Below are 23,101 nucleotides of genomic sequence, written 5' to 3' on the forward strand. Positions count from 1 at the left end.
TTAGTTTCCTCTGTGACTACCACATGTATGTATGACATATTTCCCTCAGTTGTTGTTTTGCTTTTGTTTTTCCTTCTGGATTTATGTACTGGAGTCTGCCTCAGTAATATAAAAATAAATGCCATTTGATCCGGTACCCTGGAAATAATAATATACTGTGCCATGTACCAAGCCTTTCAAAAACTCATAAAAACTCAAGTTGCATAACACAACTGGTAAATTGTATTAAAAAAAATAGTAGTGCAACTAAATTAATATTGCATGGAGTTACATAAAGAATAACAGGGTTTTTAATCCCCATAGGTTTGCACAGGGAACACAACTCTGACCAAATGATGTAGTGGTGGAATGCAACTAAGGTAAATACATTTAATCAAGTATTATACAATGTTGACGTAAAGTACTTGAGTATTTCCACTGTATGCTACTTTATACTTCTATATAGGCAAACATTGTACTCTTTACTCCACTACATTTATTTGATACCTTTAGTTACTTTGCAGATTAAGATTATTAATACAAACTATAAATCAACTAATACATTATGATGTATTATATATTAAACTCCCCAGCAGTATATAAAGTAATTAAAATGAGCTCCTCTATTACCAGCTGCAACATTAAAATGATATGTACACAGTAATGCCACTCTAATCTAATTTTAATCCATCGATATTGGCTAAAATATGATTCTGAAAGGGGCCATTCTGCAAAATAAATACTTTTAATTTAGGTACTCTAAGTACATTTGAAGATAATACTTCAGTAGCCTACTTTTAATTAAGTAAGTTCCAAATGCAGGACTTTTACTTGAGTATTTGTGCATTGTAGTATTATTACTTTTACTAAAGTAAAAGATCTGACTACCCCTGGAGTTGCGTACGAAGTGCTGAGGTCACAGAGTTAGAGAAATGACAACTCTGACCGTACACATGGGCTTGAACGCACCACCTAACTTCTCTGAACCCGCCCACCTTGGGTCACCTGATGCATTTATATCGATTTTACTGGTCCCTGCCGCCTGTCAATCACAAACTCACCACGTGGTTGATAATAACATGGGTGGGCTCGAGAGGGCGGTGGTGGACTGTCAGCGATGATTTGGAAATAATGTTGTCACGCATTAATGAAGTTAAGTAATGATTCATAACGCAGGTTTAGAAACATAACGTCAGTGTAACAGAACCGGAGCTTGACAGGTGACCTTTGGTTGTTGTTGTCGTCGTGTCTGTGTGTGAGAGAGCCGGGGAGGAGCAGCGCGAGAGAGACGTTAGCCCGTTTAGCTTAGTACCGGTAGCCACCAGGAAGATCACCGGCCGCACCGAGGGACAAGTAGAGTCCGTCTGTGGTCATGGCTGCCCTCGGTAACTCCGGAGCTACTTCCAGTCCGATGGTGGTCCTGGCTCCGAAGACTAAAACGAAAAAGAAACATTTCGTGCAGCAGAAGGTGAAGGTGTTTCGAGCCAGCGACCCCGTCATGAGCGTCTTCATGTGGGGCGTCAATCACTCGGTGAGTCGGTGAAAGCTAATGCTAATCTGTCTGTGTCATGTAAACGTAGCTTATCTTAGATAGCAGTTGGCTAACTTAACCGAAACCTGTCAGATTCTGTAACACTAGAGGATCATCTGTAGGAAAAACGCTGATGTTTTGACTACATATTGGTGTGCTCCTGATCTACTGACAGACTTATACACACCTGTTTCTGTTACACCGCTATCAACATACATGGTTATTATGGGGGCACAATTGTTGTGCAAAGCTATTAAAATACTATGGACTTTGGTAACAGCTATCAAAATACAGGGGGCCATACTAAAATATAAAATGTTCTCCTTTCATTGAATGTGAGAAGGAGAGTGCAGTAACACAAGTCAGTGCTGTACTGTAACTAAGTGCATAAACTCAAGTACTGTACTACCCAGCTCTATGCATAGACTCAAGTACTGTACTACCCAGCTCTATGCATAAACTCAAGTACTGTACTACCCAGCTCTATGCATAAACTCAAGTACTGTACTACCCAGCTCTATGCATAAACTCAAGTACTGTACTACCCAGCTCTATGCATAAACTCAAGTACTGTACTACCCAGCTCTATGCATAAACTCAAGTACTGTACTACCCAGCTCTATGCATAAACTCAAGTACTGTACTACCCAGCTCTATGCATAAAGTTATTCAAATGAGCCCCGCCTTTACCAGCTGCAACATTAAAGTGATGAACACATTAAAGGTTCAATGTGTAAGATATGCCATAATGTTCCCTCTGTTGTTGATATTATGGCAAAGACGTCTATGTATTGTGTTGCAGAGATATCTACTGAAATTAGGAGTAGTACCAATTGTTCCTCTAGAGGCGATAGTGGCGATTGTATTTCTTTGGATCAGGTGGCTCGGAAATACACATTGAACCTTTTTAATACATCAATAATTATAATCCACTAATATACTATTCTGTAAAGCCATTCTGCATAATGAATACTTTTAACTTTTTGTACTTAAATTAGTTTTAATGCTTAAACTTGTGAACTTTAACTTGTTAATGCAGGCCTTCTACTTGTAGACTAGGACTGGACTAGGACTGACCAATTACTTGGAATTTTATCAAAATCCCAACATGGTGCAATATCCAAATACCAGGAAGTGCAATATTTGTAAAAATACTTTCTGAATTATTAGTTTTGTGGTGCTGCAGAGATACTCCCTATAAATTGTGTTCTAAAGACTTAAGAAAAACACTGTTTGGTACATATCTCTGCAAAAAAATCACATCCTGATCATTTTAAGATCTGCAGGCGATCGACAGAAATATTAAGAATTTATTTTGAGAATTTGCAGTATTTTTTATTTATTTTTTGGACATTGTTTGGACTAAATATCATATGATGTTTTAGAGACCAATCAATTAATTGTGGAATTAATCAGCAGATTAGAATTGCAACTAATGATTATTTTAACAATTTAATGAAATAATCGTTTAGTCTAAAAAAAAAAAAACTGCGAGAAATGACCGTCACAAGGTCAAAGAGCAATCTTCTTATTGCTCGATGTGTCCCTTCTACAGTTCAAACCCCCAAAACGTTCAGTGTACAATGATATAAAATGAAAAAGGAGAACATCTTGAGATTTTGCAGAAATGGAAACCAGAGAGAATAGATGTGTGTTCTTGAAAATAATTTCTACTAACGGCTCTACATCAGATTAATTGATGATAAAAATAAACTCTTGTTTCTGCCCTTTTTTAGACACTGATGTGCTCTTAACTTCTGATGTCTTTAGCAATAACCTTCTTTGTTTCAGATCAATGATCTTAACCAGGTGCCTGTTCCTGTCATGCTGCTGCCGGATGACTTTAAAGCAAACACCAAGATCAAAGTCAACAACCACCTCTTTAACAAGTAAGAAATAAGTAGATGGTGAGGTAGGATTGGTTGAAATATAAATAAATTGGGCTTAAAATAAATTGTACCAGACACTTAACTTGCAGAAGAACATAAAGAGTTGACAACTTCCTGTTATCTGTGCCGTCGGCTTTGACCGATGTTTTAAAGAATTTGCCAAAAAGCATGTGACAGATCCGGTTATGCATGTTCAGCCAGCTCCTTCTCACTTTCATACGTCTTCTCTTTCTGCAGAGAAAATCTCCCGGGACATTTTAAATTCAAAGAATACTGTCCTCAGGTCTTCCGAAATCTAAGGGAGCGGTTTGGTATTGAGGATCTTGATTATCAGGTATGTGACGTAGCATTCAGTCTGCATCTGATGTCACTGTTGGTTTACAGTTATAAATACCAAAGTGGGATATCTAGAAACTGTTAATTTCATTGTATTTAAATGTCCTTTATCTTGTTTCTGTTGCTGATTTTAAATTAAAAGGTTGCTGATCGCTACACTTAACTGTGTTCTTCATGTTGTCCAGGTTTCGTTGACCCGCAGCCCCCCGATGAGGAGTGTAGATGACCAGGGAGAGGGTCTGCTCCTCAACTCCTACGACCGAACGCTGGTCATCAAGCAAATCTCCAGCGAGGATGTTGCAGACATGCACAGCATCCTGTCTGAGTATCACCAGGTCTGAGTCTGAATCTGTTCTACATTTTTCTTATTGTAAACAAATCTCAAGAAAAGACCAAAATCTCTTTCTGACTTCCTTACCCTGCGTCATTAGTTTCTACTGAGGACTCACTGTAACTAACTGTTAACTGGATGTACTTAATTAAAGCATTTAGGATATGTAGTAACTTATATATTTATCGAATATGCATAACAATGATGGTTCAGGTCTCGCCCAAGAAATTCTAAAAAAGTCTTTGTCTTCCTGTCTTTTGCACGGGGAAAAATCTAATTATTCATCTGAAACTTATATTTAGTGACAATAAGAAACATGTAGAATATCACCAGACTTGTCCCTTTAACATTCAAAGCTGACACATGACCTGTATTTGAATTTACTGCGAGATTATGTGTTGTGTGATCATCAGTTCAGGCGAAGAGCTAGAATCTGAATCCTTTCTTCCCGCCTGCGTTCTGTTCATTCAGTCATCCCCTCAGTCATTCATTAAAGGTGTGCCTGTCTGTCTTCAGACATGGTAACATCACACACCAGGATCTTTCTTCTCCTGTCTGCAGTACTGAACTGTGTGTAAAGCTTCACATCACCGGCGCTGTGTGTCCTAGTTGCAGAATATTCTCTTTAACCTTTTGTTTGGACTTCCTAAAATTAGCAGTTCCTGGGGGAATATTTTATTTTTCTGCCTCATTGGTGAGGGAAGTCGACCCAAATATGACTAGTTTAAGATTCATATGTCTCGCAGGGAGCAGCAAAGTGGTGCAGTGAGAAGGAGAAGACGTCTGTGTATTCAAGCTGAGCACAGGAAACATCTGTGCTGCTAAAGTGTCCTTGAGAAAAGACCCTGAAATTGGCTTTTAAGGTGCTTCTCTCATAACGAAACCTCACTGCTGACCTCCCTGTGGGGAACCTGAATGCAGACAAAACAAAACTCTCATCATCAAGGTTACAGCGCTGCGGAGCGTAGGGAACAAACACTCGGTTATATGAGTGTGGGTTTATTGAAGATATGCAAATGTTCATATCGACACATCTGTGTTCATGTAAATGGTAGAGTACATTTGTAGGAGAACTACGAGGGAGGTGACATTCTTTCACCTCTGTTTCGTTTGTTTCTCTGGAGTTTTACTTCACATTCGCTGCCCGGCCTGGTATCAGTGCTCGTGCTTGTTTGGCTGCGTCGTTGTGAATACTTCAAATCTAGCTCTCACTTCGGGCTGAACCTACCACTGAGTTGGCTGCTTTGAGATTTAGTGGAATGTGTGGCCTGTGGTTATGCAGCCGACACAGAACTGGGAGGGAGATGAGGGGGGAAAATGGCAGCTCTGTTTTCTGTGGGGTTTAAAAAAAAAAAATTACTTGGCCCTGAATGAACTCGTTGTAATCAGAGCTCCTGCGATGGCATTTCAGTTTCCTGCATTCATCATGTCAGTTTGCAGTTTATTGTGCCAGCTGTCCAGACATGATTAGATATCTTTGTTTTTCAAACGATTAGTCGATCGGCAGGAAAATTAATTCTCAACTACTTTAAAAATCATTCAAGTTATTTTCAAGCTAAAAAGTTAAATATTCTAAGCTTGTTAATTTTGATCTTTTTTGCTGCTTTTCTCTGTTTTATGTGAGTGAACTGATTATCTGGGACAGAAAAAACACCTTGAAGCGGCAATCTGAGGGTTCTGGGCTATTTAAAAACATAATATATTTTAAATTTCAAAGACCAAACGATATATGTGAATAAATGAGAAAACAATTGTCAGGTTAATAAATATAATCCTTAGCTGCAGCCCTAGTTTGGTGTGTGCGCTCCTTGTTGTTGCCAGCTTTAACTGTCGCCCGGGGGGGTTGTAGAGCACCATGTGTCTCCTGATCTATGGCGTCTACAAACGCTTCTTTTCAAGATGAGAGCGTCACCAGCAGGGTGTTTAGGTGGCACATCCAACGAGTAGGAGTAGTTGATGGAGTGACAAAAACATGATACCTGATCACTGTTTGCACATGTGCTCCTGGCTAACCCCGGGGCCCTGGAGCTGGGGATTGAACACTGCTCCCCGGGGTGCTGAGTGTTTTTCTACAGGCGCCCGGGGGTTAGAAGTTAAAACAAAATCCATGCACAAAATGAAATAGTATTCGGCAAAGTGACGTCTTTTAACGTCCTGCCCGGTTTGTTTCAAGGGACACGGAATGAGGTCAGTCTGAAGCACGTCTATTTTAACGGAGTCTAACTTGGATACTCTCAGTAATTGCTTTGCATTCAAAGTGACCTTTTTAAATATAGCCTAATGTAAGACCGTTCATTAACTTTTATCTGTGGATCTGTCTCTTACTATTTGTATGTTTAACATTGAGACAGAGCTGCCATGCTCATTCACAGTTGTTTCCTCTCTGCAGCACATCGTGAAGTGTCACGGCAGCACCCTGCTGCCACAGTTCCTGGGTATGTACCGGGTGAGCGTGGACAGCGAGGAGACCTACCTGATCGTCATGAGGAACATGTTCAGCCACAGACTTGTCGTACACAGGAAGTACGATCTAAAGGTGAGGAGGAACTTCAGGACATTTAACCCCACTTCTCATCACTGGTTCACATCAATGAGGAAGTGAAATAGAGATGAGTTTTATCTAACAAGTCCCTGAGATGCACAGGAAGTAAGACCATTCATACTCTTCTCTTTTAGCGCTGCACAATATACCGCTTTCTTTTCTACTTGCACGATTATAAAACATGCCGATCATTGATTTTGGAGTTGGTTGAAAGAGAGTTGGTTAAAATGTAACTTTTATTGTTGTTTTTATTGGTTCCTTTTGTGTTCTTTTTAATTTGTTGACTTAAATGTTGTAAATAATCTCATTTCTTTTCATTTTAGTAATTCAACAAGCAATTACTTGTATTTTAGTTTATACTTAATATCTGTTTTTTCATCGCAAATAATACCGTTATTGTGATATTGGACAAAGATATGACATATTTTCCTCATGGTGCAGCCCATGCTGTTTCACAATGTTCCTAACCATTTATTTCTGCAGGGTTCTCAGGTGGCTCGTGAAGCAAGTGACAAAGAAAGGGTAAAAGAGACGTCTCGCCTATTCTCCATTATAGTTCATAATGTGGCCAGCGGTCTCCTTCTTGTGTCGCATATGTCCTGCTAAAGATGTTTATTTTATTTCTAAAGGGAAAAGAGCTGCCGACCTTCAAGGACATGGACTTCAGGAACAACTTGCAGAAGGTGTATGTGACCGATGAGCAGAAGGAGAAGTTCATGGAGAAACTTAACAGAGATGTGGAGGTGGGTGACCTGATGACTGTCTTTGAATGGGACACTTCACTGTTGTTGCACAGCTCAACCACACAGAGGCAGCATCAGCACATTAGGGATGCACCACTCCTGTGATGCCATTTTAGCAGCAGCAGCAGCAGCAGCAGCAGCAGCATGCATGTTAGATTACTGAAAGAGGTACATTCAATTATTAGTAGATTAATCGATTGATATTAGATTAATCTGCAACTCAAAGACCAAATATACAGATTAATGGTTAATGAAAATAATTGTTGGTTGCAGCCCTAACGACCTCTGCAAGCTTTGAGATGCAACTAACATTAACTTTCATTATTAAATAATACACCAAATAGCAGAATAATTGATAATAATAATAATAATAATAATAATAATAATAATAATAATAATAATAATAATAATAATCCCTCACCATTTCCTGTAGTGCAAGTTGTATGTTCATTTTGTTCAGAGATATATCCAGATATTCAGTTTACTATCATACAAAATAAATAAATAATAATCTTCACATTTGAAGAGTTGGAAGCTGAGAAATTGGGTGATGATAATTATAATAATAATAATAATAATAATAGCTGTAGTTAATTTATCAGCTCCATTTGACCTTTTATCTCCCTCTTACAGTAAATCATTGTTTTATGTGAACATTGTTGTAAAACGGTTCCTAACAAATGTCTCCTTCTCAAATCCCCCAGTTCCTGGTGAGGCTGAAGATCATGGACTACAGCCTGCTGCTCGGTATCCACGATGTGGGTCGAGCTGAACGGGATGAAGACGAGGGCGAGGAGGTTTCAAACGAGGAGGAACCGGACGCAGAGAACGGCCTGACTACGGGCGCTACCGTCGGCTCTTATGGCACCTCGCCAGAGGGAATCGCTGGTTACATGTCCTGCTGCAAACCCCTGGGGCCCGGGGAGTTCGACCCTTACGTGGATGTGTACGCGGTCGGGAACTGCCCAGGTGAATCGTCAGATAATGGATCTGCGACTTTGATTATCGATCAGAATTATAATCGTTTAAAGAATTTTGTTTCCAGCTGCTGAAATGTGAGGATTAGCTCTGATTTATATCTCTGTGAATGGAATATATTTGATATTTTGGCCCGTTGAAGATGTCACCTTTTGGTTTTCAACATTGTATAGATTTTAATGGAGGAAATATTGGTGGATTAATCGTTAGTTGCAGCCCGTCCAAAGACAGAATCCGTCTGCATGTCCGTCTATCATCATCTAGATCTGGAAAATACAAATGATATAGTTGGTTATAGAGGCTTTGATATTCATTTCTTACCAGGGAGCTTTGATCTCGATGATTGTTGTACGAGGACACTATACACTCGATACAGACCCAATACAATAACCCCGATTGTTCTCTGCCTTTCATCTCAGGAGCCCCTCAGAGGGAGGTCTATTTCATGGGCCTGATTGATGTACTTACGCAGTACGACACCAAGAAGAAAGCCGCTCATGCAGCAAAAACTGTCAAACACGGGGTGAGTAGCACACGAGAGAAAGGAAAGAGGTGGATGTCAGGTGCACTCGGTTGTACCTGCACGTTTGATGTCATGAAATGTACACATGTGATGTTGATGACCTTTCTTCTTTGCTCTTTGTCTCCGTCTGCAGGCCGGTGCTGAAATCTCCACCGTCCACCCCGAGCAGTACGCCAAACGATTTCGTGACTTCATCTTTAACATCTTTGCGTAACACTCGCTATGAGCGCTGCCGCACTGCCGATCCAGCTGAGAGCTAAACTTCTTCTTCTTCTTTTTTTTTTACCGTTTGACCAAAATATAGTGTGCACACACAGATCATAATTTAAATGATCTGAGGCGGGACTACTTACGTTGTAGCAACATAATGTACTACTTCTGATGCATATATTTATTTTTAAGATTTAAGATACATTTCTTATAGATATTAAGCGCTCTTTAATGGAATAACTAGCACTAGGGTACAATGAAATAAACTGCTGTTGATCAGTGTTAGACCACGTCAGTGTGAGATCAAATATAAGTTTTCTGTTTTGTCACTTTGTTCCCCAGGCATGAACTAAACTAAAAGGAAGAGTTTGGCATTTTAGGAAGTGTGCTTATTTACTTTCTTGGCAATAGTTGGATGAGGAAATTGATGCCAGTCGTGTTAAAGGTTCTCCAGTTTTTCGACCTCTATTAGCGTTCGAAAAAGAAATTTCTTTCTGAGTGGGACGCATTTTGACGCATGTGCACACGATACACAAAGCCGGGCTAGCTGTTTAAGCTAAGAGCACCAGCTGCAGCTTTGTTTTGGCATCTATCCTCTCGGCTAGCTATCGGCAAGAAAGCAAATAAATGTAGTTCCCAAAATGTGAAACTATTCTTTTAAATCCTCGAATAATAATCTAATGGAGATGGGTGTGAAAACAATAATGGTAGTCTAGACTCTACACTTATTATTATTTATCTATTGATGCAGGCCATTTGAATGTGTGCCAAATGTGTGGGATCAAAGCTTTATCCTTGGGAGGATTTGCACTTTGCATACAATTAAATCAACTGTTGTGACGCAGCGGAAACACAAATTTGAATGAATCAAATTAGATTTTCCACCAAAGTCTTTACTAAATAAAAAAAATAAAAATGCACAGAACAGGCTTGTCAATTGAAATGATAAATGTGCGGTATTTAAATAGTGAGCACATCAATTAGTTTGGCTCGTAAACATGCCCGGCAGCCCCGCGTCTCTTAGCCACCAGAGCCTGTACGGAGAATGTGACCTGTGTGACCTTTACCCACAGAGCTGCGTTAATGAAGGGACTCGTCCAAATGTTAGGATCAGTTCAGCCTTTTTAAAATGAAGTACCTTCATGTGTCGCTGTGTGAGTCCACTTCAGAACACTTCCATCTCTCATTGTTCTGGACGGACTCCTGATGTAGTGTTCTGTGCATTAAAATGGCAAATGTGCGCTATGTGAATCATTGTGATGGATTTAGACAAATGTAGCTATAGACTTAGGAACTATTGTGTGTATTGTATTGAAATTTGCGATTTAATTATAACCAGGGTACTGTGTAAAACATTGTTGACAATAACACTACATTTCAGTAGCTTCTGCAGTTAGCCTTAACACAGTGATGTGGTAGAACATTCCTTAAACACTGGCGAGGCAGCGTAGATACAGTCCCCTCTGTATGACGCCTCATCTGCTCCATGATTGCACATGTTGTATTTTTGCAAATCAGCTTTTGGACCAAAATATATTTTACAAGGAATTTCTGAAAGATGTTTGACTCGTTTCTCTTTTCTGGTTTCATGTGTCACAAAATACCATGACGGCATAAATGTAGTCTGTTAGTTACTGAGAACAATAATTCTATTTCTCCAATAATGTTGTTTGTTTAATTAACTAAATACCTGCAAAACCGAATAACATTCCCATCAGCCTCAGCTGTAATGTGTGTTTTTAGTACTAATTGACAAATGTTAGCACGCTAAACTGAGACGGTGAACATTACACCTGCGAGGGCAGCAGCTAAAGGCCCTGTCACACATATCTGTATGAGAGAAGCGTGTGCCGGCGCATACGGAATATCTGCAATACGTTGATATAAATTAAGGGTAAGTTGTGATCGTTTGAAAGATGCAGACGACACACCGAACACGCCAGACACACGGCCCTGTCACACAGCTCCGTATATGAACAGTAGCTCAAAATGTGTCAGAGTCCAAGTACGTCCAACTTTTCCACAGCGGTGTTGTAGCTGACGCATACATAGCTAATACATAACTAATTATTATACGCATGTCAAACATTGATAGCGTATCACTTATTTATTTAAAACGCATCAGAGCGTCTGGACAACGGAGCTGGAAAAGTGCCATCTGGTTCACGTCATGCTGATGCTGGAGAACGGCTAACATGCTGAACGCTAGCTGTCCTGTAGAAACACGTTTAATAAGTTACTCCGTCGTCAGGCATCATCTTAACATCAGGGTAGGAATAGGTTATCCACTCGGTATCAATAGATTGGCTGTAGGGTTCACCGTCAGCCGACGTAGCCGATATCTAACGTATCTCTAACGTAGTCACGTAGGTATTCACGTACTGTATTTACGTAGGTAAATATTCACGTGGTATTCCGTATTCACGTATGTCTAAAGTAACGTAACGTCTGCATATCTTATAAAGTACACGTCGGGTACGTCCGGTAATTTTGACCATGCTCAAAACATCAGCGTTCAACAACGCACCCCAGCGTAACAGTGAGCTCTTAACGAATACTACTTATACCTTATACCAACGTACACCAGCGTGTTGCCCATATTTTTGTATATGTTATGCATTCGTTGGGCATTCGTCTGTAAGTAAGTGATGCTCTATCGATAGGTTAGACATGTCTATCTGGATATGTTCACTTTTCCGATCCGATGAAAAGTTGGACGTATTTGGACTCTGACACATCTTTGTTTGCACCGGCACACGTTTGTGTCATACGGAGATGTGTGACCGGGCCTTAACGTGCTGATGTTCGGCCCACAGAGCTGCATGGCTGTAGACTCCTGTAGCGACAGTCAAAGGTAGCTAAGTGGTAATGTGCAGGTCAGAATATCAGTTAAACTACAGATATGTCATTAACTTTCATTGAAGTCTTGGATAACATGGTGTGGGGTCAGGGACTGCTTTTTGTCAAACTCTTTCCAGAAGATGTGTTTCTGCTGACCGGTTCCTTCCTGTTTCATCAGATAGAATGGATTTTGACAATAGGATTCAGGCAGGATGAGCAGCGAGACAGAAGGAGGTCAGCTACAAAGTGCTGACCAACCACAGAGGCAGTAACATCCCATTAATCAGTGGGAATCGCAGCCAACGCAAACTTTCCTGCGTTCTCTCCGCACGGCGCTGACATCGTCATAACTCTTAAATTCACATCTGGGTTCACTCCTCAACAGCTGCTCCGGTTTGCCCAATGCCATCATTTCATCAGAGGAAATCACAAAGGTTTCACTTGTGCAATTTAAGATGAGGAAACTGTCCAGCATCAAGTTCAACCCTGACCTGTGTCGATTAAACAAACCTGATCTACTCTGTCATCACCCGCACGGGCTGAAGAGAAGCCAAACTGCGCCTCACTCTTATAGAGCACTGGAAAGAAATGTGTGAACGAGGATGTGTGTACGTCTAGGTTAAAGAGCCCCTTCCTCAGTGATGTGCCCCAGGCTTCCCACCTCCTCTATACTCTGCCCGTCACTCACCGTGCCCACAGCACAAGAGGGGGGGCTTCCTGACATTGTTCTCTGCAATGTGCTGTCTTTTTTACGGTTTCTGCACAGTTCCTACCTGCCACATACACACAGGATCATGCATAATGAGGACACTCACCATCATGAAGTAAATGCAAACTACAAACTGATAGTACTCTGTAATAAAGGTCTTTTTATCACGTGGTATGAGCTTGCACTAAAGTAAAAAAACCTTGTGCGATCCAGCAATGTGCCTTTTTGAAATGACTGTGACTGCAAACAAGCGCAGGGAGCTGCAGCAAATCTTTCTGAAGTGTAGAAGAAGGAACGACAACCTTCCCCAGAATCTTGAGACATGCTCCAGAAGCAACATAAAGATTAATGACCTGAAGACCTTGACACACAGTGCTGGTCCTCAGTCTCAGCTTTCAGATGATATATGTCACTTCTATGTGGCATTTACTGTTGACCTGCAATCCCCCCCCTAAAGATCCCGTCTCCCCCATAGAAAGATGGGTCTGTGAGCCTTAAAGGGTTAACTCAAAGTGTTTAAGAACAACCTCACACAGCTGCTAGCATGCCCGTAGATTATTTTAGTGTAATGAACAGAACCAGGTCTGGGTTAATGTTTTCTTGTTGTTGTTGCTGCTCCGTCTGTTTGTACTTCCATGTGTGTCTAATAGACATTTTGGGAAACATGTTTTATATCTGAACGTTTTCTTTTCTAACTGAAAAACTGTGTGGGGGCGTCCCTGGTCTTCTACACCACTTCCCACTACTGACTGAGGATGTCCTGTTAGGTGCGTGTGTGTGTGTGTGTGTACGTGTGTGTGTGTTAATGAGACGGGTAGGAGCTCCTAGCTGCTTGATTGCTCAGATAGCCCTCAACAATCCGAGCTGGAAGGAGTCGTCTGGTGTCTGCAGGCTTCACACAGAACGACAGCGAGGCCTCAGGAGGGACCTGCCCTCGTCCCCTCTTCATCTGCAGTGCACTTCATCACAACACGGTACGCTCGAGTCCAATTCTTTGTTATTTGAGATGTAACAACTTGTTTTCACCTTAAGTAAGTAAAGTTTCTTCAAATTGAGGGTTACCATCTAGACATGACCTCAAACCGTCCGAGGCCGAGTGGCATTATGGGTAATGTAGGACGAAGAATGCACGTCGGTGGAGTAGGCTACTCTATAAGGGGGCAGTGTGTACTATCTGGGGGGCTCTATTAGCAGATATGGAATATAATATAGTTTACTATGTTTTAATTTGTGAATAACCACCTTCATGTGTACATCGGTCCTCTTCATGTTGCTCCGCCATGTTTCTACAGTAACCAAACTCTGGCTCTAGAGAGCGCCTTCCTCTGTGTTTACGTTACCTGAAGGCCACTGTAGTTCTCCGACGCGCTTGTGCGGTGACACCAGCCGCCGCCTCAATTTCATTGCTCCTAAAATAGTGTCGTGGTGAGGGTGACCTCTGAGCCGGGTGAAGCTCCTGAAGGACACCGCAGCGTTACCACGGTGTTGCACTCGGACGCTCAATCCTGCAGTCTTTGAGAGGGAGGGGTGGGCGGAGGGGGGGGGCTGCAATCTGCATCCACAACACTAGATGTCACCAAATCCTTCTCACTGTCCCTTTAAATGACACAATGTGCTTTAAGTCGCACAATTAAAGTAAAAAGTAAAGTATTTGACTCTGAGTTGTTGTGCGGTAGAAGTATAAAGTAGCAGGAAATGGAAATAGAAAAGTAAAGTACCTAAAACATGTACTTAAGTACAGTACTTGAGTATAACTTTAATTAGAAACAAAGGCAAACACCTCACAGTGACACCTTTATACCTTCTGCATGAGGCTGCTTGTGAAATGGCTTCATAACGATCTGTTGTAGCTTTAGTATCCAGCAGGTCTGCCACCCTCTTCCTCCTCCTCCTGTGCTTGTTATGCAACGTCTGAACACGTAATCAGATTAACCCCAAAGTAAATCTGATGCTCTTTCCCGATATGAAACACTTTTTCTCTGCTTTTCCCCTCAAGACCATGAGCACTCACGAGCACAACCACTCACTGGACTTCTACAATGGCACACCATGGTATGCCTATGAGTGCACCCTCCAGATGGATAGTGCCAGAGACTACCGCCGCATCGCCCTCTTCCTCATCTACCTGTTCATCTTCATGGTGGGCCTGCTGGAGAATGGGCTGGTCATCTGGGTCAACTGGCGCCGACGCCACTCGGCCAACGGGGTTCTCTTCTGCATCATCAACGTGAGCCTGTCGGACCTCATGGTGATTGTGATCCTGCCTTTTTTCATGATGGAGGTGACCATGGACAAGGTTTGGCTGTGGGGACGCTTCCTCTGCAAGGTCACCAACCTCATCTATGTGATCAACTTCTACAGCAGCTCCTTCTTCCTGGCCTTCATGACCCTGGAGCGCTATCTGTCCCTGACCAGACCCTCGTTTCCGGCCTTCTTCCCTGTGGTGGGCCGGCGCCGCTGGCTGCTCTGTGGAGGCCTGTGGATGCTCTCCTTGTTCCTGGCTCTGATGGAGAACGTCCACGTGGATCTTCTGGAGTGGGACGAGCCCGGTTGTTACATGCTACCCGAGCAGAACTACACCGAATGGTTTGTCTCCGTGGCTTTCTTTTGCCTGATCTTCCAGTTCCTGGTCCCTGCTTCCGTCATCATCACCTGTAACGTGCTGATCGCTCGTGCCGTTAAAACAGCACCGGACGTGCAGGGCCGGCGGGACGTGTGGCTGGTGCATGTGTACTCCTTGGTGTTTGTCGTGTGCTGGCTTCCCTACCACATGGTCATGGTTATGATGATCATAGATGACCTTAACCCCCTCATCTTTAGCTGCAACACAGTAGACGTCCTCTACTTCATATTCAACTTGGTGCAGAGCCTGTCTCTATTCCACTGCGTTGCCAACCCCATCCTCTACAACTTCCTCAGCAAGAGCTTCCGCAGCAACCTGATCAGCACTGTGGTGAACTACATACCCAGAGAGAGAGGTGTGGACCAGCTGGGTGCAGGGTCCCAGCCCAACACTCCCAACGGAGGCGGGGGAGACCCGGGGAAGCAACGCAAGTTAAGTAACGCCAGCACCAGCCAGTCTGATGTGTCATAAGAAAGAAGCTGAGATAAGAAAAGAGGGCGCTTCAGGAGACGCTTTCTAAGAAAGATTTGACAGAACTGAATCCAATCTTGGTGCTTCAGAATACCAGAAGCTTATCTGGTCAGAGAATCATTGTGGTGTTTGTTATTGGCACACTCATAATCCATTTCCTGTTTTGTTATCATGTATTTGATCACAGTGTTAGACAGAAAATGTTTAAACTCTAAAGTCTCCTGGCACAGAAGAAGAAAGGTGCCAGGAATGTGTGTAAACAAATCTGATCCTGCCAGATGAGAGTAATCCTCATAACCACAAACAAATGTAACCGTTTTATTTCACTTCAAATCTAAACAGATAAATCATATATTGCATTACTGAATGCTTATTTATCTGTTCAGGGATGTTGCTGTGGTCCACATGTGCTCACATACAATAAAACTGCATCAAACACCTTTTGCATTCGTTTAAGCTGCAGAACCTGAGTTTGCACTTTATCATAACGCCAGAGTAGAGCAATGAACAAGCTCAGGGGACGTGAATCTTTGGAAGCTTAAGTTTATTTTTCTGAGACATTTTGCTGTTCTTGCATTTAGCTATCTCTTTATTACATTTACTTCCATTTCTGTCTCCATCTGGAATGTGTCACGTTCAACACTTTAAATGATAAGAAGGCAGAAAAAGGAAAAGGGGGTGTCAGTCCACAGATGATGGCACAATAGCAGGAAGTGACCCGGGCTTTAAAAAAAAAGGGCAAAGGTCACAAGCCCCTGGAAGCAGGAGGTTCACTATACTGCGCAGATTTCTGCAAGTTCATCACTGAAATCCTGATGACGGATGTATTTCTGTGGATCAGGAAACATTACGTGATAACAGTCTTCCAAAAGGCATTTATTTAATTATTAAAAAAACAAACAATGTTTTTTTTAAAAAAGGCAAACATTCATAGATGGCTTTAAAAACAGATAATGTATAAAGGCAAAAACAAATAACAGTTACACTGCCATCATAAATATGAGGTAAGACACATATCACGCAGAAATGTGATGGGCACTTAAATATCTCTACAGCACAACATGCGTCACACACTCTGAACAAGTGAATACAGCATGTGACTAAACGGCAGATTCTGAAAGCATTCATCGAGACGCCTTGTGAAAACAAATCAAGTTTCCATGAGAAATAAAAAGCACTTGAAGTGGATGTTCATGCTGCATCTGTGGAGTGAAAAAATCTACTTCAAAAAGTGAGAAAATAGTGACTGCAAATATAGGAAAATAATTTATATGCTACAATGAGGTGCTACTTTAATAACAGTGTAATTATCAACAACTGACATAAAAACCTATCCTCATATTTAAGTTATAAAGATACAGACTTGTTCGGGGTAGATAAATACAAGCAGAGCGCTCCACCGGCTCCTCTTCTTCTTCTTTCACGGACACACAACAGGATACACTGCCACCGCGTGGCCGCTTGTTATCTTAGTTCAAAGAGACTCAGTGAACAGCATCTGACAGATTATATGTCCTCTACATTCTAAAAGTCTAAGTCTATTATAGAAGCGGCGCCATTAATGGATTCAGAGACGTGAAGATTCTTTTGTTTCAGCTTCTCAAACGTGAGGATTCGCTGCTTTTCTTTCTTTTGTATCGTTACAAACTGAACGTCTCTGGGTTTTGATTTTTAATTATGATAATTTCATTTTCTTTTTTGACATTTTACAGACTAATAATCATTAGTTTCAGCCCTATTCTATTATAAGCAGTATGTGGTCCACGACAACCGGACATAGAGGAAGCGTCAGAGGGAGGGGGGCAGGGGAGACACATCAGGTGTCCACAGTGGGCAGCGGTTCTTTAGAGTGATCATTGTACATGAAGGTCTGCTCGATGTTGAAGTCCAGGGGCAGGTGGTCCTTGTGGAGCTCCATGTGCGACGACACCATCTTCAGCGTGGAGAAGTAAAGGCCGCAGACGGTGCAGCGGTACATGAGAGCGCCGGCGTGCGTCTTCAGGTGGCAGATCATGGTGGAGCGGCCTCTGAAGAAGCGCAGGCAGACTTTGCACTGGTAGGGTTTCTCCCCGGTGTGGATGCGGAGGTGGTAGGTGAACTCCCCCGAGTGGGCGAAGCGTTTACCGCAGTAGCGACACCGGTACCATTTCCCGCGGACGCTTGCTGCCCCGACTCCCCCGTCCTGCCCGGAACTGCTCAGCACCCCAGGAGGCAGGCTGTGTATTGAACCTTGAAAAAACTTATCTGGTATGCTGAAGCTCATTCCCAGCCCCAAACCCACGTTGCTCATTTTAACGAGGCCGCCGACCTCCCGTTGAGAGGAGGAAGACGGAAGGCACTCCAGAGACTGGTCAGCTTTACGTTTGCCAAACCAGCCCTGGCCCCCGACACCTCCACCCCCCCCCAGGGACTCGGTGGTGTGCAGGCCGAGGTGGTACTGAAAGGCAGAGGAGGAGCGGAAAGTTTGTGGACACAGAAAGCAATGCAACTCCTCCACTCCTGCCATACTACCTCCCCCGACTCCGTCTGCCCCGACTCTGTAAGCCCTCAGCGCCGAACGCTCCCTCTCCTTAGCTGCCGCCTCCTCGGCGTGCGCAGTCATGTGTCTGTCCAGCATGGAGCGCTCTACGAAGCAGCGGGCGCAATGTGGGCAGGTGAAGACGGGCAGCGAGAGGTGGGCGAGGCCGTGCCACAGCAGGGAGCACAAGGAGAGCTGCGGGAGGTGACACACGCCACAGCTCAGGCTCTGGGTACACACGTGGCTCAGCAGGTGATCTTTGACCGTCTGTGAAGGAGGTAAGAAAATAAATACGAGCTCTCATCTGCAAGTTAAAGAGTAACTTCATATTCTTACTTTCTCCATGTTACAGTCAGACTTCTGGAACTATTTCCACCTTAATTCTAAAGGTTTTCCTAAATGAGTCGACAGTATACACGCCATATTAGGGCTGCGACTAACATTTATATTTTTTATTATCAATTACTGCCGATACCTTTGTGATCATTTCACAAAGCTCAGCTTGCAGAGACTTGAAACCTTCCCAGAAACTGACAATAAAACCCAATTAATACTAATATAATGGAAGTAAAATTAAAAACTAATTCATTTAAACTCCTTCATTCGCTATACATTTAGTGTTTATTGTTTTATCTTTTATTTTATTCTATTCATAGGTTTTGAAAAGTGCTTTATAAATAAAGTTTATTCAAATTCACCTGAAATTGTGTTTTCTGCAGCTAGAGACTGGCACACCCTTCACCAAGAAACACATGTTAAATGTCCACCGACCTGGAAGTCCTTGTTGAGTGTTTTGGTGCACACGGCACACCGCAGATCGGAGGCCAGTCCCTCGCCGCTGTTGGTCAGCGCCCCCTGTGGTATCGTGTAACTGGAGGCTGTCTGGCGATGGTGGCGCAGCAGTTTGTTTTGGCTGCAGAACTGCAAGTGACACATTTCGCAGGTGTAGAGCTGCACCCCGACGTGTGAGAGAGAGTGGGCGAAACCGGCGTCGCGGTCCGGGAACGAGGCCCCGCACACTCTGCAGAGCCCCAGCTCCGTTAGGTGGGTCTCAGCGTGTCTTCTGATGACAGACGGGTCTGCTGGGAGAGCCACTGCGCAGGCTTTACATGCCAGCACGTTCCCCGTCACCTGGAGGAGTGAAGAGCATTATTATTGTTGTGTGGACTCATGTTTGCCTGAAATAGTTTAGTGCAAATTACCTGGCTGCTCGAGTTCCCTACCTCTCCGTTCTCCACAAACACAAGGTCGTCTTCATCCTCCTCCTCATCTCCCTCCTCCAGGAAGTTCTCATCGTCACTCAGCTCGATGATCTGTCTCCACTGCTCCTCCTCCTCCTCGACCATTGCTCTATTCCCCTTCAGCGCCTCCCTCTCCTCCTCATTCTCTCCCTCCTCCACCTCTCCAAATAACAACAACCTGCCGTCCCTCTGGACGTCCACCACGCTGCCCTCCACTGATCCCACCTGCAGGCTTCCTAAAGGATCTCCTGAGGACGACGTCGGGTCGCAGGCCTCCGCTCCGAGCTGAGCCGAGGAGTCGGGGAAGGAGCAGGAGTCAGACGGTGCAGCCTCGCTGCTCTGAGGCAGAGAGCTTCCTGCGCACTCAGAAACCATACGTCCATCTGTCTCTCTGTCCTCACAGCTGCCTTCTGCCTCCTCTTCCTCCAGCCCCTGCTCAATCTTCAGCTTCAGTGCAGGCCCCGGAGGCAGCACGCCGTCGCTCTGACCGGAATGGTTGCTGGTTAAAAGACAGTGTCCTCCTGGTAGTTGTTGATCTGCTGCCATCTGCCCGTAGCCAATTTGAGACTCCATGTCTTCTGCCTTCAGATGCAGAGACAGAGTCCCAGTGTTAACTTCACGGCTGCTCCTGGCTTGGAAGAGCGGCGAGGGAGCGGCAGCAGGCGTCGGGGCAGCAGACGGACCAGCTGACGAAGACAGAGAGGAGCAGGAAGCGGCAGAGGAACACACCGACGATGCAGATACACCTGTGGACACAACAGCAACAGCAGCAGCAGCAGCAACAGTAACAGTAACCATGCCAGAGTCCAGCATGAGTTCTCCAGGACTTCCTGATTTTACAGACACAGAAGCCTGCAGGTCAGGGAAGGTGGCGTGACAGGCCCTCACCAGTTCACTAACGCCCAGCCTCTCAGCCAGCTCATACAGCACCCCGACATCGATGAGGTCAGTCAAAATCTCCCCCGTGTAGACAAACGTCAGCACCTTCTCAAAGTTGGCCGGGGAGATGAACTCCAAAGAGAAGGTGGCGGTGGACGAGGCTGGAGCCCGGGCGAACAGGTTACGAAAGTACGTCCCCGAGCAGGCCAGCACTGCACGGTGCACTGCGAACGTGCGGTTGCCGACTTGCAAGAACACATCACAGTATTGGCGTGATTGGCGGCAGCGGTTGAGCTCAGCGAGAAGGCCGGCAGCGTGGCCGGGACCCTGCAGCCGGATCCTCATGCCTGCTGCTGCACCTGGTGCACTACAGTCCAACTGCAGGAGCAGAGAAGACAGTCAGTCAGGACAGACGAGCAAAGCGTGTGGTACTGCGACAGCCAGGTTACTTTACTCAAGTAGAAGTAAAAATACTAAATAACGACTCAGATTTGAAAAGTATCTTGTTAAGAACTACTCAAGTAGTATTCGATGCAATGTATTACATCACTGTCTTACATTCAACCAGCTCCTCAACAGGTAATAACAAATGTTGATCATCATTAAAGGAACCAGACTCATGACAACACATGTGCTGTTAAGCACCGTTTAATCTCCTAAAACATATTCTTTTGTCTGACATTTTCAAGGGCAGCGAGCAGAAAAGAAAAGAAAAAGAAGAACTCATTGCTAAAAGCAAGAAGTAGAGTGTCTTACATCTATAAATATGGAATCTGGCCGTTATAATGATAAGATTAATTGTGTACACACACGAGTGCTTTTCCGTGTATAATTTACCAGGAGACCAAACAACTCCCAAGCATCAATACAAAAGCACATAAGTTTGAGCAATGCCAAAAATAATATGCACAAGCGTTTCAGGAATGCAGGCAGGCGAGCATATCTCTTGCTTCCGTGTTCAGCTGACTACGCACATGATTAATAACTAAATGTAAGAGCAGTGGTGTGCAGCTCAATGTAACACAGTTGAGGTACATATATTTTATCGCAAATGCACTCGAGTAAGAGAAACAGTATTCTGCAAAAACAACTATATTTAGTATGATAAGGAAAAATGCTACAACATTTCTTCTCATTGGTCTAAAGTCTTGAATCTGGTACGGACATACTTTGGGAAAGTTATCCAACAGTACAACTTGACGTGAAGGAAAACTTCAATGTCTGTCACTCTGCATATTCAACTTGTTATGAGCTCATAGATACCAAACACTTGACTGTAACGTTTCTGAGGTACAGACATGTCTTATCGTACTATATTTAGTCTTTGTGCACATGAGACTGTTTCAAAAATAAATAAAAGGGATAGAAAACAAACAGTAGACCTAAAGACTAAATATAGACTGATGAGACAAACTCACTTTTCTGCCAAACAGTTTTTGAAAATGTCTTCAGATTTGTGCTAAGACAAGCCCAGGGAACACTTCTATATATCTATATATCTATAGATACACACACACACACACACACACACACACACACTTATACTGAAGTAACGTAAATGTAACGCGTTACTACTTTATACATGTTACTACCCACCACTGGATATGTATCACTTTGGTTGCTGTCTTCAATTGTTAATCGACTTGAAATAATAAACAATTGATTAATTTACAGGTAAATAGTCCGAACATACAGTCTTCCATACACACACACAGCTGGGACATGACGCGCGTGCACATGTGTGTAAGAGCCTTGTTATAAAATACTTTAAAGAAAAGAATAACTATCATTACAGACAGTGATGTAGAAATAAATAAAAAGTTGTGAGTAAACTCACCTACATCTCCATCCCACCAATACTAACACACACACGTGTCCAAGGAAACGTTGAGCTACCAGTTTGTTTTTAAATGTTTTATACTTACAATTTGCATAAACGCGTTGATCCAACAAGAAGCTAACGCAGCTTAGCCATGTTTTTATTGACTCTGTTCACTAAATCCTAGGTTTTACACATTTATTCAAAGCACAAATCATCCTGTTTATAATGTTGTTGCCTCGTTAGTATCAACATGCTGACTTACCCATTTAAAATATGTTTGTAGGTGAAGAATACTCCTTTCGTGTTATTATCTTTTTAGAAGCTAATCTGCTGCTCGTTACAACCCTTTTGATCGGCCGTCGCATTTTGATGACGTATGTCAACACAAGTGGCACTGCCGGTGCCCCCTACAGTCTGAACGAGGTACTGCACTGTGAGTACAAGTTCGACACACCTGTACTTTACTTGAGTATTGACTACATTTAAGGGGTGAATATAATACTTTTTACCTCAAAGTATTTATTTGACACATATAGTTACTTATAGTGCAATGGGCATAAACAAGCGAGTGTGATTTTAATGTATTAATGTGTAAGTATCACTAATGTTGCAGCAGGTGAAGCTAATTTCAAATACTTTATGTACTGCTGGGAAGCTTAATCAATAATAAAAAATCTGAATTTATTAGTATATTATTATTAACTTTACTACTATTACTAGTTACTTTGCAGAAGTAACTAGTAACTAGTAAAAAGTAAAATATTGGCTTACAAAAGGTAGAGGAGTAGAAGTAAAAGGTTAAAAAAACGGAAATATTCACGTAACTCACATTTGTACTTAAATAGTGCCGAGTAAATGTACCTATTTGACCTCTGCTAGCATAAAAAACACTACATTGTTATGCAGCAGACAAACAAAACAAAACACAAAGAATG

General features: G+C 42.9%; 3 protein-coding genes across 6 annotated transcripts; 2 read left to right on the forward strand and 1 right to left on the reverse strand.

Moving 5' to 3' along the window:
- The first annotated feature begins 1,035 nt into the window (after positions 1-1,035).
- Positions 1,036-10,619, forward strand: pip4k2ca (phosphatidylinositol-5-phosphate 4-kinase, type II, gamma a). Its single transcript, XM_029436234.1, has 10 exons — positions 1,036-1,510; positions 3,302-3,399; positions 3,637-3,733; positions 3,921-4,070; positions 6,456-6,602; positions 7,092-7,130; positions 7,238-7,351; positions 8,056-8,320; positions 8,749-8,852; positions 8,986-10,619. The coding sequence occupies exons 1-10, from the start codon at positions 1,352-1,354 to the stop codon at positions 9,064-9,066; spliced, it is 1,254 nt and encodes a 417-aa protein (XP_029292094.1). The 5' UTR covers positions 1,036-1,351; the 3' UTR covers positions 9,067-10,619.
- Positions 10,620-13,355: 2,736 nt separating this feature from the next.
- On the forward strand, positions 13,356-16,146 carry ackr5 (atypical chemokine receptor 5). The gene is made up of 2 exons (XM_029436061.1): positions 13,356-13,586; positions 14,609-16,146. The coding sequence occupies exon 2, from the start codon at positions 14,612-14,614 to the stop codon at positions 15,704-15,706; it is 1,095 nt and encodes a 364-aa protein (XP_029291921.1). The 5' UTR covers positions 13,356-13,586; positions 14,609-14,611; the 3' UTR covers positions 15,707-16,146.
- Positions 16,147-16,232: 86 nt separating this feature from the next.
- Positions 16,233-22,567, reverse strand: zbtb39 (zinc finger and BTB domain containing 39). 4 transcript variants are annotated; one of them, XM_029436637.1, is made up of 5 exons: positions 22,429-22,503; positions 21,941-21,986; positions 19,427-20,722; positions 18,996-19,355; positions 16,233-18,491 (listed from the first exon to the last, which is right to left on the reverse strand). In XM_029436637.1, exons 3-5 carry the CDS (start codon positions 20,687-20,689, stop codon positions 17,523-17,525), a joined length of 2,592 nt encoding a protein of 863 aa, XP_029292497.1. In that variant the 5' UTR covers positions 20,690-20,722; positions 21,941-21,986; positions 22,429-22,503; the 3' UTR covers positions 16,233-17,522. The 4 variants fall into 4 exon arrangements, with proteins under 4 accessions (XP_029292497.1, XP_029292499.1, XP_029292496.1 ...); XM_029436639.1 differs by lacking the exon at positions 21,941-21,986 and having other exon boundaries at positions 19,448-20,722; positions 22,429-22,567; XM_029436636.1 differs by lacking the exon at positions 21,941-21,986 and having other exon boundaries at positions 22,429-22,567.
- Positions 22,568-23,101: the final 534 nt, after the last annotated feature.

The sequence above is a fragment of the Cottoperca gobio genome, chromosome 7, assembly GCF_900634415.1.
Source record: "Cottoperca gobio chromosome 7, fCotGob3.1, whole genome shotgun sequence".
NCBI classification, from domain to species: domain Eukaryota; kingdom Metazoa; phylum Chordata; class Actinopteri; order Perciformes; family Bovichtidae; genus Cottoperca; species Cottoperca gobio.